General features: G+C 37.8%; 1 protein-coding gene and 1 non-coding gene across 2 annotated transcripts in view; both read right to left on the minus strand.

The window, feature by feature from the left end:
• The window catches only part of LOC145260699 (inverted formin-2-like), a 135,318-nt gene that overhangs the window by 38,938 nt on the left and 77,164 nt on the right, over positions 1–19,216 (minus strand). Inside the window, exon 9 of the mRNA XM_080119100.1 lies at positions 16,323–16,580. Within this exon, the coding sequence (XP_079975226.1) occupies positions 16,323–16,580 (258 nt within the window). The remainder of the gene's footprint in view (positions 1–16,322; positions 16,581–19,216) is intronic.
• On the minus strand, positions 3,180–3,380 carry LOC145264004 (U2 spliceosomal RNA). Its single transcript, XR_013864623.1, has one exon. It is a non-coding gene; the product is annotated as a U2 spliceosomal RNA (small nuclear RNA).

The raw sequence follows: 19,216 nt of genomic DNA on the forward strand, positions 1-19,216 counted from the left end.
ACTGTCACAGACGGGTCTGAAATCCTGGGCAGTGAGGACATGGCAGGCCTGGCCAAGGCTGCCGGTAAGTAAATCCGATGAAGGTGATCCATCCTTGGCCACGCCCCCCACGTCCAGGGGGAAGGTTAGTTTGAGTGCCCTGTATAGCGATGGGTGTACATACATGGGGATTCTACCCTCACATTTAAAGAAAATGTTGGTCAGTGAAGGATGGTCCCTATCCACCAGCTGCTGGCCTGGGATCGCATTCTTCGCTGCCTTAATCATTGCCCACATTCCTCCAGTCCTACCGTCCTTGTTGACCCTAACGAAAGTGGTCAACAAGGGAGCGTCCTTGAATTTAGTGGGGTCTGTTACTAGGTCTCCACCGACTTTTTCAAAGTTTTTGAGTTTATTGTACCGGACCTTCTGTTGTCCTTTAAGGTCCGGAGCCGGTTGGAGAGGGTCTGTTTCACAAATCCTGCTTCCTGGCAGAAAGGGGAGCTTTTTGGTCCGTTCAGTGCGGACTTTGGGAGTGGGGGAGGGGACCTCTTTTGGTTGATGGGGAGGCTGAGCGCTTGGGGAGGGGGTAGCCTGCTCGTTTTCTTCTTTTTGGCTCCTGTCACGGGATGAGGGGCGGGAAGAGTTTCTTGGGGCCTTTATAGGAGAGGGGGAAGGTTGTTCGGGTTGCTGGGGTGTTGGGATCACAGGGGGCTCATCCTGTGTTGTTGTTGCGAGGGAGTCCTTCTCAGTCTCAGTGGGGGTAGGAGGGTTTGCGCGTGTCTTGCGGCTTTTCCTCCTCCTGGCCCTCCTGATCTCTGTTGCGCTCAGGGCCATAGAGACTGTTGTTGTCTCTTCCTCTGCCTCTGACGCGGCCTCCTCCTCAGATTCTGGTAGTTTCCTCTTGTTTGAGGAGGAGGGTGTCTGTGTGTCCATTTTCTCCGTCTCGCTCTTCGGTTGTTCTTGGTCTTGGGTGACTGTCTGCAAGGATGGCTGTTTGTTGATCTTGCCTTTCTTTACGACCGTCACCCAGCCTGTCGGTGCCTCTGGAGGATTTGCGGCCGGCGCGGGAGCAGCGGCTTGATTTGTTGTCACGCTTGTTCCCGCCGCTTTTGTGGGCTTCTTCCCTCCATTCCTCTTTGGACAGTCCTTCGCCATATGCCCTTGTTGTGTGCACAGCCAGCAATGAGGCCTCCTCCCTTCCACTATAAGGGAGAGTGTCCACTCTCCGAACTTGAGTGTGGCTGGGATGGCGTAGAATCCAGCCTTGTCCAGGACCATCTGTACTTTGTAGTCCCCGGTCATGATGTTTCTTAATCCGCGGACCGGGGTGACTTCCTCTACGTCTCCATACTGGCTTAGGATAGCCCCCAGTTGTTTGGCCTCCATATAGCAGGGGACGTTTAGAGCAGAAACATTTGCTCTCCTCTTGTTCATATAGATGGGTTGGAGCTTTATGTTCCTGCTCTGATGGCAGGTCCTGGACAGCCTGACTGCGTCTTCGGAGGTGGGGAGCAGAACATCCCACTGTGCGTAACTCCTTCTACAGATGTAGTTGGCGGGAATGTTCTGCTCCAGCAACACGTTCATCATGGTGTCCTTGTTGACGCCCGTCAGACCCCTTGTCTTGGTGTCTGAAGTTATCAGCGAGAGCACTCTTTTCTCCAGAACTTCCACTTGACCCGGGAGGGGTTGGATGTTGTTCCCCTGGGTATACTCCTTGTAAGTGGAGTCGAAGAGTGCTCTGTAGTCTTCGGGCGTCAACTTCCCTTGCTGCTCTTTGGGGCCCCATGCCGGTCCTCCATCCTGGTGGGTGTCAGCTGGACTCGGGTTGGGGGGCGTAGCTGGTGTTGTTGGGCTCTCTCCTGTTATGGGCATTTTTGGTTTCGGAACTGGGCCGTTACCAGGCAAAGTAGGCCATTGTGTCCTTGGCGTTGTTTCGTCCTGGCTTGGTTTGCTCTCCGGGCCGCTGTCCTTTCTTATTTTCTTTCTTTGCTGGGTGGCTGTCCCCTTGGGGGATGGAGGTGTCTCCCCTTCTGGTGCCGTGTTCCCAGCTGGAGCCTTGGTGGGTACTGTCAAGGGTGTCTCTCCTTCCAGCTTGCTTTTGTTACCACTGGCCGGAGAGTCACCCCTTTTCCGTATTTGGTCCTCTTGGGGAGTGTTGGGGGGCCAATCACTGTCTTCCCCGCCGAATAGTGAGCTGATGGAGGCTATTACGTCTTCATCCAGCGCCTCGGTTTGGTCCGCGGTGCTGATTTCCTCCTTTTCTGTTGGGGAGTCGCCCTTTGGGGGAGCGGGGGATGGGTTCCCCGGTCTTCCTCCCTTGGTTCTGCCGTCCTGGGGTGCAGCTGGTTGGCTGGGTTCTGCACTTTCCCCAGCTAGTGACTTAACGGCAGCTTTTTCCGCTGGGTTGCCCTCGTGGGGAGCGGTTGCAGGTGCTTTTTGGGGGGTCGCCGCGGGCTGCGGCCCTACCCTCCCGCTTTCTTCCAAGGTCGCCGCGCGCCGGGGCCCTACCTTGTTTCCTGGCGCCGTCTCGCCGGGAGATGCATCAGCTCCCTCACATAGGGAGTCGTTTGCAGTTGAGATGCTGCGCATTTGGGGTGACGTACCCCTCCTGCCTGGCATCGTGGCGGTTGCACTGGCCGCTGGCGCGGACCAAAGTGTAGTGGGGGAAAAGAAAACCCAGGGGAATGGAGGGGGAGGAGGGGGAGGAGCGGACTTTGAAGAAATTAGAGTTTTTGACTTCCCCTCACGGGGATGTCGGGTTAGCAGCTCAGATCCCCCCGTGAGGGGGGAGAGCAGAGAAGAAAGACGCAGTGGGTGCTAGCGGGTCAGAGTGCCGCGTCGCAATTAAGAGAGAGAGGGGATAGGCATCCCTGCCCACAGAGGGAGCAGAAACGAAGCACCCGCCCTACCCCACGTCACCCTACCCACTAACTTACCCCAACGGAAGCGAGAAAGAGAACCCTGTCTGCTCGATCCACTGGGAGAGCAGCAAAGATAGACAAAGTTTGGGCCTGGCAGGTCAGAGTGCTGCTCAGGCAATTAAGTGTTGAGAAATTAGACCATCCCAGTCTCGAGAAGTGAGACCGAAACGAAGAAAAAACAACATGCAAAAACAACAAATGAAAAAAGAAGGTCTCAACTACCAGCGATAGTGGTGTTGGTCCCGAGATTCCAGTCTCCCAAAAGAGGGGATCGGTTTCCGGGTCCAAGCTCCCACAAATGTGGAGTCGGTCCTCTAGGTCCTGACTCCCCAAAGGAGGGGGTCGGTCCTTGCTAACAAAAGTTAGTATGAAAAAACACCTTAACCTAGCCCGAAAGCCCGGTGGTGGGTCAAGTTTAGTAACTGAGAGAACAGATACTACACTTTGATCTTGGCCAAAAGGCCAAAAAAGGGTATTTATTTGCTCCCCTACAGAGCAAATTAGGAACAAGGCCGATTTTTAATGTGAGGAGTGAAGGGACTTCCCGAGGAGTAGGGGAGCTGGATAGTGACAATTGGTATGAAGAGTTGCCCCTATATTGACCAAGGTCTTATATGTGGGGCTCCCCCCCCACATAAGGCCTTTGATTGAATGGTGATTGAATTAAATTTAAAATAGAAAAGCCAATGTCAAAATGACCCAGACAAGATGACGTTGAGAGGCGCCAAAAATATAGAATTAAATTATCAGCAGGAGTTATTAAAAGACACCAAATAAAATAATAAGAAAAATAAAATAAATACATACACATGCATATACATATATACACACACACATACACACACACATATATATATACAACAAACATGCTCACACACACACACGCATGCATACATTTAAGTAAAAAGATGAATGAATAAATAAATAAAGAGTTATATATATATATATATATATATATATATATACATAATCACAGTTCTTATTTTTTTTTAGATGACGATTGATTATTCATATTATTTAAATTATTCAAACTACTGTTCTCATCGTGAGTATTATTTGTACAACCTATCAGTTGATATAACCTTCTTCAGGTGTATCTTATGAAAATCGAAAATTTTATGTTGAACTCAGGAATCTGCATGGAATTATGGACGAAATGACTAGGCAAAAGTCCTAATAATTCACAATTGTATTTTTGGGTCGCTCGCAGTGAGGATTGAACTTTCAATCTCGAGGAATATAACTTATAACTGTATTTTACCAAGTAATTTATCCATTGCGTCACGGGTTCTTATGGACAAGAAAGATTTCCGAGTTCGACAAAATACACCTGAAGAATATCGACCGAAACATTGTGCAAATAACACTCCAGATAGGAATAGTAGCTCCCTACATCAAAGTGGCAATATGCCTTGTTTGGGGTGAAAATGTAATAAACAAAATAAAAATAATCATAATAAAACAAAAACCACACACATTATATATATATATATATATATATATATATATATATATATATATATATATATATATATATATATATATATATATATATAATAAAAACCAAGATCTGGGACTTGCTTGTAGTTTCATTAAATATTTTTATATGCAAAATCCGATCCTGCATTTTGCTAATTCCTGCCCTCTGATGAGAAGGAGAGTATTTCTTCGAAACTCCGCGGATTAAGGACTATCCACTTATCTTGTGTTTCCTTTTTTAAAATTAAATATGTTTTTAACTCTTTTTCAAGATGTCTTTTAACATGTTTTATTAATCATTTGTTCATATATATATATATATATATATATATATATATATATATATATATATATATATATTAGTGGTGGGACGATTCCAAAATTCTTCTTGATTCCAATCCAATTTCCGATTTCGATTCCTTTCATACTTATAAACATTAAATTAGAGATTTTGGTTTGTTTTTTGTTGTTGTTTTTTTCGTAAATTTTCAAATTATTACATAAATCTCCGGGTAATTTCCAGGTATAATTTTTCTCAAATGTTTTCTTTGTAATGTATTGAAATTTGAAAGACAACAAAAGGTTTATTTTGATTTTAAACAAAGCAAAAATGTATCAGTTCGTCGTTAGTGTACAATATGCTACTTGAAAGTTTTCATAAACAGTTGAAAATAGTGGAAGATTTGTAGGCAAAATGAGAAAACGATGTAAGAACAAAAGATTAACAACGCCCCATTGTTACAAACGAATTTTTAAATAATAATTTTACTATTTAGAAAACCATTTTCAACACACAGAGAGCGTTGGGCTTCATTAACTATTATGTGCCTTCCTTCTATGAATGTTTAAATTTTATTTTCATTATAAAAATTGGGTGAGTTACTAAATTGTTTTTCTTTCCTAGTTCGACACAAAACACCTGATGAAGGCTGGAGGGCAAAACGGCCGAAACGTTGTGACTATAACAACAAAGATGCGGAAGTCAGTCCGACAATCTCAATCAATTGTTTTTCTTTGCTGTTAAAAATAAAAAACAAAAACGAGATGCAAATAATAACAATTAGCGGTACCATTGGAAATTCTACAGGGGGCTCATTCATATGTGATATATTGATGTTGGTATTCATGGCGTAAATAGAGATGTTCTGATATTATTGTAACTATACTGAAGAAGTATTTATCTATGCTAGCAAAGATGCCCGTATAGCCAGATCGTTAAGTACGCTTAAATATGATATTTTAATTGTTGCAGATTTCGTATATATTATTACAGAGTTAATGTTCTATAGATTTTTATATATTATAAAGTTGCGATTTCAAAAATAAAAAACAATATATCCATATGACTTTGGTGCATCAGCTTGAGTTCCTTCAGGTATAATCGAAACCGAAACCAAAATTTATGAAGAACTTTTGATAAAATTATTTATTAAAAAAAATGAATCACTTGAGTGCAGTCAGCTATAATCGAAATCGAAACCAAAACTTATGAAGAATTCTTGGTAAAATCATTTATAAAAAAAATGAATTTAGGAAAACTTGCGCCCGGAAAACTCGTGCATGGAAAACTCGTCTCTTTCTGCTAGGTAGGAAAACTGGCACATTATTGAATAAATATCGATTTAAAACACATTTTATGGCCGTTCTTGAAGGAGATATTGTTTTTTAAAGATACTATACTCCCCATAATATTAAAAAAAATATATTTTACTTGTTTACTGTTGTTTTATAAAAATTAAATTGATTTTTCTAAGTGTTCTTTTTCTACCTAGCTTTGCAAATTTTAGTGGTTCAACTTATTTTAAAGAGTTTATTTAGTTAAAAAAAATAAACAAGTAATGTCGAGTGTTACTTTTGAACAAAAAATGTCCGACATGAAAGGGTCACGTTTTAGGAGTCTCGATAATCGCTCAAAAATAGAAAATACACTTTAACACTTTTTGTGTTCACAAAACAAAAAACGACACTTGTGCAGTATGCGGACGGTAGGCATCTTTTCTTGGTGCATTTAACTAAACTGTCGCCAGGTGGCGCTTCTTGGTCAAAAAATATTTAAATTATTAATTTTTTGTTGACCCTTCAAAGTTGCTTTAATCCAAAAAATGTTTCATTTAATTATTTATTTGTTCGAAAAAAACATTGAAGCTAAAATTATAAAAATCCAATGTTTTTATCGCAAAATTGTTATATCAAAATTATATTTTCTTACGCAGACTTTTAAATAAATGTTTTTATAATTATATATTGATACATTTTTATACAATAAATGTTTCGTTCTTCAAATATTTTTCTGTTCGGAAAAAAAAAGATTTAAAAAAATATTGTTTGTAACTTATTTGACGCGTTATTTGACCAAGAACAAATTTGAGTTATCGCCCCCTAACAATAGCCGCCGCCTGCATATTGCAGAAATGACTTTTAAACACTACACTCCTAGTTTTAAACACTACACTCACTACTAAGAATGGCTTTCGAAAGAATAACCTTATTATTTCAGCGCGGGGCCAAAAATACGTAAGTACCGTGTATTCTTTTTTTGTTGTTTCGTAATAACACAAGAATTGTTTCAACTAAATTAATTCTTCTAAATAAAATAATGTCTTTCTTTGATAATACATGATTGTTTTCTTTCTTTTATTTTTGTTTCGTAATAATAACGCAAAAGGTGTTAAAACTAAAGTATATTTTAAAATAAATATATGGTTTCGTTTATCGTGTCTTGACTCCGTGATCAAGTTTATTTTTTAAAACAAGAGTTAAAAATATTTTTTTTTAAAATATTATGGGGTGCGTAAACGCCTTTAAACACAATATCTCCTTCAAGAACAATCATAAAATGTGTTTTCAATCGATATTTATTCAATAAGGAACCAGTTTTCCTACCTAGCAAAAAGGAACAAGATTTCTGGGTACGAGTTTTCCGGGCACTAAAAAATAGATAGTGCCATCAGCTATAATTTAAAAATTAAAAAAAAAAACAGCTATATATTTAAAAAAAATAGATAGTGCCATCAGCTATAATTTAAACCGAAACCAAAACTTATGACGAATTCTTGGTAAAATTATTTATAAGAAAATAAATGACTTGAGTGCTATCAGCTATAATCGAAACCAAAACCAAAACTTATGAAGAATTCTTGGTAAAATTATTTATTATAAAAAATGGGAATTCATAATTAAACAACAGTCACACGAATGTAATCGTGACACACAAAATAAATAACACACACGCTATTGTATTAATATATGGTATTGATAAAAGTCATAAAAACTACGCTTCTTTCCTACGACTAACCCTAAGTACGGGGGGATACGAAAAATATAGCAATTACATGTAATTTTATGATTTTGCTGATTGGCCTTAGAATTATTGGTAAAAATTACTTAATTACTTAAAAAGTTATAATGCACCGAAATGGGATCAGTTTACATTATATTTATATGCACAACTGAACCCCCATTCTAAATTCTAAAATAACGTTTCAGTGTGCTCACACATAATCGCCTAAAAAAGTAGAATCTCATATGTTTTGGGTATTTTTAATGTAAACGAAAGTTTTTTTCTAAGTTAACAAACTTCTCAATGTTTGCTCTTCCAAAGTTTTGATGAACTTGTGAGATTTTCATCTATATTTTCACTTATGCCAAAACCAAACAAAATATAAGGAAACATGAAATATTTCAAAGGATGTGGTGATCAGACAAAACCGGCGCCAGAAAAAAATGCCAAGCATGTTAAATCTTTTATATTAAAGTGCGAAGTCTCTAATAGATACCATATGGCTATTAATCAAATAGCTGCGAAAAGCTTTTTAAAATCTATGATACTGAATAGGCAAGTGAACTCTAAAATATTTACTTTGCTTACAATAAAAAAAACTAATAAAAACACATTAAATTAGGTTTGGAGAGTCTGGTGATTTCCTTGTGTCCAAAAAGGTGTCATAAAACTTTAATTATTTCCAAAGAAACCTATGACAACCATCCCAACGTACAGCTGGCGCCAACGAAATTTACCTCCCCTGCCTACACCCGAGCATTTAAATTGTGTTAATAATTGTATGAACTCCCTCCGATGTGAGCGTATAGGCATTTTAGCGAATAGATGCTAAACGTTTACAAAGGCAATAGGCAAGTTACAAATGACCAACAAATAAAATAGATTAAACTCTACTAATCAATGTTAAATCTGTAAATGAGATTTATACATCATTTTGTGGCCCTTCTCAGTCTTATGTTGTAAAGGAACAACCTCTAATAAAAAAATGTGTTTGTTTCATTTTCTATTTTAAAATTTTAAAGAATCGGTTTGGAATTAGACTATAATTTTTCTCATTCCAATACCGATTCCGATACTTCATAAAGTTCCGATTTTTCCGATTCCCGATTCTGATTTCCATTATTCATTCCAACACGAATATATATATATTCGTTGTATCACAGCTCCTCATTGCGGTTAAACAAGCAACTACCACAACCCAAGATCGAAAATCGACTCCCAAACGATAGTCTTAGCTTCTAACGGGTACGCTATTCAGCAGCTACTATGCAGGTAGTGAATTAACAATCTTTTAACATTGTCCACATGCCTAACCTCAATTTGTTTACGCAAAGAGCATCGCTTAATGCGCTAATGCCAATTGCATATTACTTCCAAATATGCTCAACTCAAGATAGGAAGCATTACTACACTATGCTATATACTATATTTATACTCTACTGTATACTATATATATATATATATATATATATATATATATATATATATATATATATATATATATATATATATATCCTCGTGAGAATTCGCCAGGCTTATGCCTATCTCTACCTGTATTAAGCTTACTACCTAACTCTACTTATGTATTGAGCACTGTTGAAGTAACTACTGAAAATTTATGCATAAAATTATATCTCCGTATATTGATTTAAGTGATTAAATAAATATTTTAAATTTTAGTATAAGGTAAAAATATACTTCAATCGGATCCAAGTTGTTCTGGTCAGATATATTAGTTTTTCATGTACTAGTTTTATGCTTGTGTGTTTACCTGATAACATTCATAAAGGTATTGAAGCATGTTGTTTTACTCGAGCAGTACGAATTTTTGCAATTTTGATGTAGTCGTTTAGCATTTTTTGGAGTTGGCATTTCTGATGAACAAACGATACTGAAGTAGAATATATGTTTTTGGTTGATAACAATGTTCCATGGTTTTATTTTTCTGCCTTTATATAAACTGTCACTTGATAATATTCTAAACATTTTCTTTAGAGAATGTTCAAGCAAGTATTTTCAGATTCCAGCGATAAAATAAAAAGGGACACCATTGTGTTAATGATCATATTAAGGGGAGTAGAAAGTGGATCCACCTCAGCTTTCTTTATTTTGTGCTTTGATCCGATTTTTCTGAAGAATTGGGGAAGATTTGCTGTTTAAGTTCTCGGAATCTATACATTAACACTTTTGTTGGCTGATTTTTGATCTCGAAGTCATGTTTCTTTTAGCTCGTTATATCAAGTGACTTATGTTTGGAGCGATTTCCATTAAAAGTCTATCTATCTATCTATCTATCTATCTATCAGTCTGTCTATCTATCTATCTTTCTGTCTATCTGTCTGTCTACTCTAAATATCTAAGTCAGTTTGGTGCTTGTTTAGAATTCCTCGAACAAAAAACAAAAATTAAAATCTGTATGATGTAGGTACCCGTGGCAGAAAGAAAATATCGTACATTAAAAATCAAGTATGAAATGAAACAAGAACATTTCTGTGTAGCTCGAATATGTCGTTCCGATACTTTCCCCAATGTTAAAAATAAAATTATATTAAACTAGCAGGACCGGGTAAACGGCGCTGCCTAGGGGAAGCCTGCCACCCCTTCACAAAAAGTAAACTACGATTGCTGTTGATGGCCACTGGCGTCCCTGAACAACTGAGGACACAGGCGGCCGTGGCCGAAATGTAATAATCTGGCTTTCGCTGTAGTTACTGCTTGAATCCAAGGAAAGGCAATCTGTAAAACAGTATTGATTAATAAAATTACGAAAAATGGTCCATTAGAATAATAATAGATAGTAAAAACAGAAGTTTTAGATTCTCTGTTTAGAGTGATCGAAATCAATGGTAGCAGTCCCAACTATTTCTGTTCCTCTTCTTTTCAACTCTTTCACGAATAGTATTAAATTAATTTCCAGTTTGATGTTGTCTTATATTAACGTAAAAAAAACAACCCATAATTATGACTTTTTCACTTCACTTCTTTGAGTATTGTCATGTTAAGAACGGCATTTTGAATACACCCCAAGCTCCCCATCGTAAGACAAAAAAGTGGTAGTAGGCATGCAGGCTCAAACCCGTTACGCGAAGGCGGAAAAAAAAGTGAAAGAAAATCTGACGTCTTACCGCTACTTCATGACGCGACCGAAAGCTTAAAGCGTTCAAATTTAACATAGTCAATCGAAAGATGACTTGCACAAATGGTGTAGCTTTTAACCCTCCCCCACGAAAGCAAATTAGACACAAGGTCGTTTTTAATGGGGGAGATAACCAGCCCCCCTCCAAAAGGGGGCACTCTGGCAATATCTATATATATAGTAATTGTGTCAGTGTGAAGAGTTTTCCCTACATATAATGAAGAACATATTACAAACCAGATACTACCCGGCCCAAAGGACAGGTGGTTTATTTATTTACTTCCTCACGAAAGCAAATTAGACGCAAAGTCGTTTTTAATGGGGAGAAAACCAGCCCCCCACCCTAAAAAAGGCGGCACTCTGGCAGTATCCAAAAAAATAGTGATTGTCTCGGTATGAAGGGTTTCCTCTACATTGACCAAGGGCTTAATTTAAGTGAAGCCGGAATAAACAATCTCAACCTCCTCATGTTAAGAACGGCTTAAGAAATAATCCTCAACCTCCCATGTTAAAACCGGCTTTCGGAATAGACACCCCTAATCGCCCCATGCTAAAACCGGCTTTCGAAATAGACACCTCCAACCTCCGCATGTTAAAAACGACTTTTGGAAGAGACACCCCTATCTCCTCCTGTTAAAAATGGCCTTCGGAATAAAGACCCAACTTTTTTAGGGAGGTTGTAAAAATATTTGCCCCAAATTTAATCTTGATAGTTGTTGTCATCATACATATCCGTAAATACTATAACGAAATTGTGGGTGGCAGTGTCAGTCGGAGAGAAGTAATTTTTTTTATCACACGTGCGTACAATCCTGGCGGCCAGTAAAATACAGTGCATAATACAGGTCTTTATATTTCGAAAACTACTTGTCTCTGCCAAATTTAAATGAGATTTTCTTATTCAGTATAGCCGAAAACCTAATAAAAACATCGTCATTTTAAAGAAAATTGTGGAGGTGGAGCTAATGTAAAAATTTATCCCCGCCCCCAGAAAAACAAAAACAAAGGTAATGTCTGGGCATAGTCTATAATGAGTCCGCGACAGAAAATTAAATAAAATACTCCACAGAAAGTATAATTTGTAAAAAACAAATACATTTTTTTTCTACACAGTGATCACCACTTATCAAGGCCCGGAAGCCACTCAGGGATAAGGGTTATTGCAAGTACATTACGTTAGTGTGGAGATTTGCTGAAGTGTTTACTTAAGGGGGCGGTTCATTAGAAATTTGTTAACATTGGACTTGAAGACATCCAAGTTGTAGTCCAGAGGGAAGCAGGCAGACGGAACAGAGTTCCACAGGCGTGCAGTTCTAAGAAAGAAGCTTTGTTAATGGAATCCGCATTTTGATTAAGGCACAGATATAGAGTGGGGGAAATTTTTCACAGTGGATTCAGCTAGACGGGTGTTTTTCGTGAAAGATTGGCGAGGGGGGACCAGAGATTGGAGTTCAGACGAGCATCTGCCATGGAAATAACGATAAAACAAGGACAGGCTCGCAACGTCTCTTCTGTGGGAGAGAGGTTGCAGGGTAGAGCATCCCCCACTAAACCACGAAGTCTATTTTGTACTCTGTCAAGGCAGGATAGGCTGTTTTTAGCAGCTCCTGCCCAGATATGGCAACAGTATTCCATCCTTGGACGTACTTGGCTTTTAAATACATAAAAAATAAGTGTTTACATAGGCAATGCAATTTACTTTTAAACCTACCTGCATAATATATTGGCGTTTTAACTTATCTGTAAGCGTTTGTTGCGTAATTGAGTTTATAAAAAGAAAGTGCGGACACTGTAAGTAACTGGATAAGTAATCGGCGGAAAATATAAAAGTAATGTAAATTTTTCAGAGTAATAGTAAATGTAAAAAAAAGAACAAAAAAACGAACAAAAAAAGAAAAACAAAAAATAACATCTTGTAAAAGTCGATAAGCAGCATCAAAAACAAAAAATTACGTAAAGGTTCCCGTAAATGTATTTTTTCAGGGATATTTTTTTAGGAGGGGGCGATAGTGTCGGATTCGTATTTTCTGCATAGGAAAGGTTACCAGTATTTAATTTTCTGTTTATGAGCGGTTATTATGTTCGATTAGGTTTACTTTTTAGCACGATTACTAACTGTAGAGAGCGACGCTATATTGTAAAAATTTCTGGAGCGTTCGTTATGTAATGAAGAAGTGGATTCCGGAATATGTGAATCGTCAGGTCTCAGCTAATCGGAATGGGCGGACTATGAGAAGCGAGAGTTTATTATTATGAATTGGGAAATGGAAAGATTATGGTATGTGTATGTATGTATGCATGTATGTATGTAAGAACTAGTTACGATCAGTGTAATAGCAGTATTGTCGCGAATGTAGAATTGGCCATGGTGAAAAGTTGTAGCAGGGAGAGGACTAAATATTTATAAAGAAAAATAGGGACTCCTCTCTCTATAGAGGAGGCAATGTAGCATTTTATTATAACGACTTAATATGTCTTAAATTGCGTTCGGAAATGACATAAGATAGTGGCTAATAGCCTAGACGTATTGAATTAGTATATGCATCTGTTGTTGCAAACCTACTATACTTTGGTTCAGAGCGGAATTTCTTGTGGCATGTTATTATATATATATATATATATATATATATATATATATATATATATATATATAAGAGAGAGAGAGAGAGAGAGAGAGAACGCCTAACTTTTTGTGTGAATATCTGTCTTTAAAGCGAAGCTATACTAGCTACTAGCGATTATTTTTTATTTTTTTTTTTTTACACAGTGATCACCACTTATCAAGGCCCGGAAGCCACTCAGGGATAAGGGTTATTGCAAGTACATAAAGTTAGTGAGGAGATTTGCTGAAGTGTTTACTTAAGGGGGCGGTTCATTAGGAATTTGTTAACATTGGACTTGAAGACATCCAAATTGTAGTCCGGAGGGAAGCAGGCAGACGGAACAGAGTTCCACAGGCGTGCAGTTCTAAGAAAGAAGCTTTGTTCATGGAATACGCGTTTTGATTTAGGCACAGATATAGAGTGGGGGAAATTTTTCACAGTGGATTCAGCTAGACGGGTGTTTCTCGTGAAAGATTGGCGAGGGGGGACCAGAGATTGGAGTTCAGACGAGCATCTGCCATAGAAATAACGATAAAACAAGGACAGGCTCGCAACGTCTCTTCTGTGGAAGAGAGGTTGCAGGGTAGAGAAAAGGGCATCCCCCACTAAGCCACGAAGTCTATTTTGTACTCTGTCAAGGCAGGATAGGCTGTTTTTAGCAGCTCCTGCCCAGATATGGCAACAGTATTCCATCCTTGGACGTACTTGGCTTTTATATAGATAGAGAATTGCATCAGTAGTGAGATATCTTCTGGAGCGGTAGAAGGATCCCACCATCTTTCCAGCGACCTTGGCAACAGACTTGATGTACGTGTTCCATTTCAGATCAGGAGTAAAGGTTAAACCCAGAAGCTTGTCAAAACACGGAGCCTCACCCAGACGAGAGCCATCCATCACAGTTGATGCCAGCTGGGGATCAGAGCGTTGATGATGTAAGGATAGGAGTTTGGTTTTAGATGCATTAAAGGTAACCAGCCACATCTTCCCCCACTGAACCACACGCTCGAGATCAGAGGAGAGAGAATCAGAGAGAACTTTGTCATTTACAGCCTTTGATGTGTTGCCGTAGATGGTTGTGTCATCAGCATAGATGTCAACGAATGATTTAAGCATGTGTTTAGGGAGGTCATTGATGTAGATCAGGAAGAGAGTTGGGTCCAGGATTGACCCCTCGGGGACTCCAGCATTTATATTGCAGGCCTCCGATTTTTGTCCATCGACCACTACTCTTATGAGCCTATCGGAGAGAAATGATTTAATGATTGAGAAAACATTTCCCGTTATACCGTAGCTGGAAATCTTGTGAAGTAGACCCTTATGCCATACCTTGTCAAAGGCCTTTGATATGTCAAGAGCAATTGCCCTAGAAAGAAAGCCTTTGTCAAGAGATTCACTTATCCTGTGGGATATAACCGTCAGCACATCTGCGGTGGATCTTGCAGAGCGGAAACCATATTGTGTGTCACTAAGAAGGTTATTTCTGCTGAGGTGGTTGACTATTTCTCTATTTAATATGGATTCCAGCAACTTACTCATAACACACAGGAGACTTATTGGTCTGTACTGAGAGGGAGATGACTTATCACCTGAATTCTTAAATACAGGGCAAACTGATGAGGTCTTCCAGGGAGTCGGAAAGCACTTCTTCTTAAGGCAGCGCTTAAATAGTTTCGTAAGTATGGGAGCAAGTTCTGGTTGAAGCTTTTTTAACACTATAATTGGGATGCCATCAGGACCAGTTGCTTTACTGGAATCTAGGTTCTTTATTAGCTTGGCGACCTCATGCACGGATATTTGTATGCTACCCAGCTTGTTCTGTGTTATAGGAGGAAATATGGGGAGTTGATGGCCTTCGTCGCATAGGGTAGAATTTATGATTATACTTTGAATATAAGTTTATACACATGTAAAATTTACATGTAAACGTTATGAACGTAATTCTGCGTCTTTAGCTTCCCCTTAAAGGAATAATGACACTTTTTCATATGTTACACAATGTAATTAATATATCTATAAGCTTTAGTTTAAAAGTCTTAAGATATATCTGAATATCTCATTGGATAATATATCTAACTGACAATATCAAGGTTGCTGTTTAGTAAACGCCTCTTGATATCATATTGCATATGATGTTAGTTGACAAGCGAACTTGTGCAACGCCTAATTACCCTGCTCTTATACTAATAAAAGTTTCATGATTTTGTTATCTTTATTGATTTGTTGTTTGTCATCTGGCACATTTGATCTGAGTTGATAATAAAAATGGGTTTATGTAAAGTAAAAGAACAAGAAATAGATGTAGCGGGAGAATAAGTTAGGGCGAGGTGAGATAGAGATGGAATAAGGGTTTCTTGTTGCATAAAAGAGAGAGAGAGAGAGATGGGAGAAGAAAGAAAGTTAAGAATGGGAAGAAAACAGGAAGAGTAAAAATGAAAGAAATGTGAAGAGGAGAGAGAGAGAAAGAAGAAACAGCGTGAGATACCAATTAGAGAGAAAAGAGGGAAAAGATAAGCGGGAAGAGAATATAGTTTGTTTATTATGACATCAGAATAAGAAAGAGAGATTGGAACTAGCGGAATGAGAAAGGCGCGAGGAAAAATAGATTGAGGAGAAAAGAAGGAGAGTGTATAACATCAAAACGTATTCTGACTTTGTATAATTATTTTATTAGTAATCCTTACAAAACTGTGAATATCAAACAAAAATGATGCTAAAAAAAATTGTACAGTTAATTATGGCATGCTGATAGAATATTTATTAAACTAAGCAAAAGTGTAATACTGTTTTCTGGCAGAAATTATATGCATTATAAATAACTTGATTGGAATTCATCAAGAATTTGCGAATGTTTCAGTAAAGTAATTATCTTTCTTTATGCAACAGAAGCTAAAAAAACAGAATTATTAAAGCATATTTACCTTGTTAAGAAAATTTCCAGCGTGTAAGATAAGTCGTAAGAACTTCCTGAGAGAAACGTTGTCTGTCAGTCGACCACAGACTGTGTTTAACAGATGAATGTTTGGACGTATCATGGCTAGCTGAGAATTGAAGTCTCCAACAAGTAACATTGCTTCAAGCCGGCAACGGAAAGCTGGAAGTTGGATTAAAAGATGGTAGAATTTCTCCGCAGTTCCCAACTTTTCAATATTGCCGTCAAAATTTTCAATCAAATCAATCTACAATAAAAAATATTATATTTATTTTATTTTAAAGGAATAGTTTTGTTGATGTTAGTAGGATCTAATTCACAAGAAAAGGAAATCTTAATATTTTATTATTTATTTACATCATCAGAAAAAAGGAAATGGAAACTGTAATATTAGGTTGGTGTAAAAATAATGTCGTTTTTGTTTTTTGACGTTCAAGTTCAAAAGATCATAACTCCTTTCATAATAAACTTTATTAATCGAAATAAGGACCATTCGAATCGACACATTTTTGCCAACGAGAAACAAGGTTATTTATTCTATTAGCATAGAAACCCGTCGTTCTGAAAGCGATGAACTCAGTGAAGACTGATTCGATATCATCTTGGCTTTTGGAGCATTTTTCGCGCAGGAAGTTGTTGAGATGCTTGAGAAAGTGATAATCGGTGGGTGAGAGGTCCAGTGAATATGGCAGATGAGGTATAGTCTTTTAGCCTAATTTGTTTAGTTTCTGCAGAGTCAGTTGAGCAACCTGCGGGTGAACGTTGTCATGGAGGAGAATTGGTCCCTTTATATGGACCCGTTGGAGCTTCTGGTGCATTTCGTCAATTTGTCGGCAGTATTTCGCCATAATCGTTTCGCCCGGATTCAAGAAGCTGTGATGGATGAGATCGGCCGTAGACCACCAGACAGTCACAATACATTTTTTTAGTGCAATTAAGCTTCGGGGAGTGTTGTGGAGCTTCTCTGGCATCCAACCACTGTGCTGACCGTCGCCGGTTGTCGTAGAGGATCCAGTTCCCATCATACGTCACAATACGCTCGAGAAATGGGTCGTTTTTGTTGTGTAGAAGGAGCGTAGAAGACACCTCAAAAGAACGATTTTTTTTAATAGTTTAATTCATGTGACACCCATTTAACAAACTTTTTGGACTTCCCTATTTGCTTTAAATGTCAAGCGATTAATCTCGAGTTCAACAGCAACGTTTCGTGTGGTTTTGCGAGAATCGGCTTCAATTAAGGCCTTTAAAAGTTCGTTATCAACCGCAGTTGGCCGGCCGCGATCATCTTCATCTTCGTAGCTCTCGTCACCATTGCGAAATTTCTTGAACTACTGTTGTGCCAACCGTTCGTTAGTGGTTCCTGGGTCAAATGCATCATTGACATCACGAGCTGTCTCGGCAGCTTTTCGACCTAGTTTAAACTGGAACAAGAAAATCGTGCGGATTTGAATTTTGTCCATGCTGTCGAAAAGCCTACAAAAAAAATGAATTAAGAGATTGTAAACGGTAACGAATAACACAATTCAATAAAGCGAAAAACGTGCTTCAAAATGATATATAACATGGCTCTCTCTCTCTCTCTCTCTCTCTCTCTCTCTCTATATATATATATATATATATATATATATATATATATATATATATGTTTTATTTTTTATTACCGTTTTATCTGTTTGGTTACACATATTTCGGATGTTGTACCGTGTTTATGATCTAACAGCCTCGTTTTCTGTAAGTTCTGACGAGGTTGTTAGATCGTAAACACGGTCCAACATCCGAAATATATGTAACCAAACAAATAAAACGGTAATAAAAAAATAAAACACATATTTGCTCTGCAATATTATTGAGCACTGTCTTCAGGCATTTACTAAATACCAGTTTTACCATATATATATATATATATATATATATATATATATATATATATATATATATATATATATATGAATCAATTCAGAAAAGTTATATATAAAAGTAACATATATGAGAAAACGATATTGTTTTGGAACCAACCTAATATTAAAAATGGAATTTTTACACATACTTTATATTTGTTTTGTGCATACCTACAATTTATCTACGTTTATTCCAATTAGTATCTAGTCGCTACATGAGTTCAACAAGTTTCGGAAATGTAAAAAAACTTATATTTCAGTCATTCAAATCCACAATTGAATGTGTTTTGCTGTATGGAGCACAAAACAACCCCTTACAAATGAAATGCGCATAAAGCTAGATCATACTTATACCAGGATTTTAGAAGCAGTTTTACGTTTGACTTAGGATGATGGGATAACAAACAACGACTTATATGAAGGAATGAGTCAATTAACAGCAATGGTCCAGGTCAGAAGGTTAAGATTTATTGAGCATATGTTTCGGATGAAGCAAGAATACGTATGTCAGCTACTGAAATGAGACCTAAAACAGGAAAAGGGGGAAGGCCGGCAATTTCATACGTGGACCAGTTAAGAAATGGCACCGCTTTGTCCACGAAATAACACAATAGACATCTATGAACTATGAAAGATTCTATGATGTCCAGGCGAGCTCGAAATAACTAAGAGTCTATGCTTTTATTAATTACAGTTTCAACTGATTCATTCGTCATTATTATTTCTTCTATAAATTCTCCCAAATCATAATTTTAAATCATACTTTTAAAATAGCGCTGCTAATGCCTGAATTCCAGACTTTAGTAATTAATATGGACTGTGCAGAATTGTGTCCAAATAAAATTTAAGTTTTCAAACATTCAATTTAAGATTTAATACAAATTTATTTAATACAAGTTAGAAATGATTCACAGCTAAATCAAAAGATATAAAATTAGAAAAGGGTTTAAAGAACCGAATAAAAAAGTAAACACTCAATGTCCTC

Source organism: Euprymna scolopes, chromosome 3 (genome assembly GCF_053919585.1).
Source record: "Euprymna scolopes isolate OS-2025 chromosome 3, ASM5391958v1, whole genome shotgun sequence".
Lineage (NCBI taxonomy): Eukaryota > Metazoa > Mollusca > Cephalopoda > Sepiida > Sepiolidae > Euprymna > Euprymna scolopes.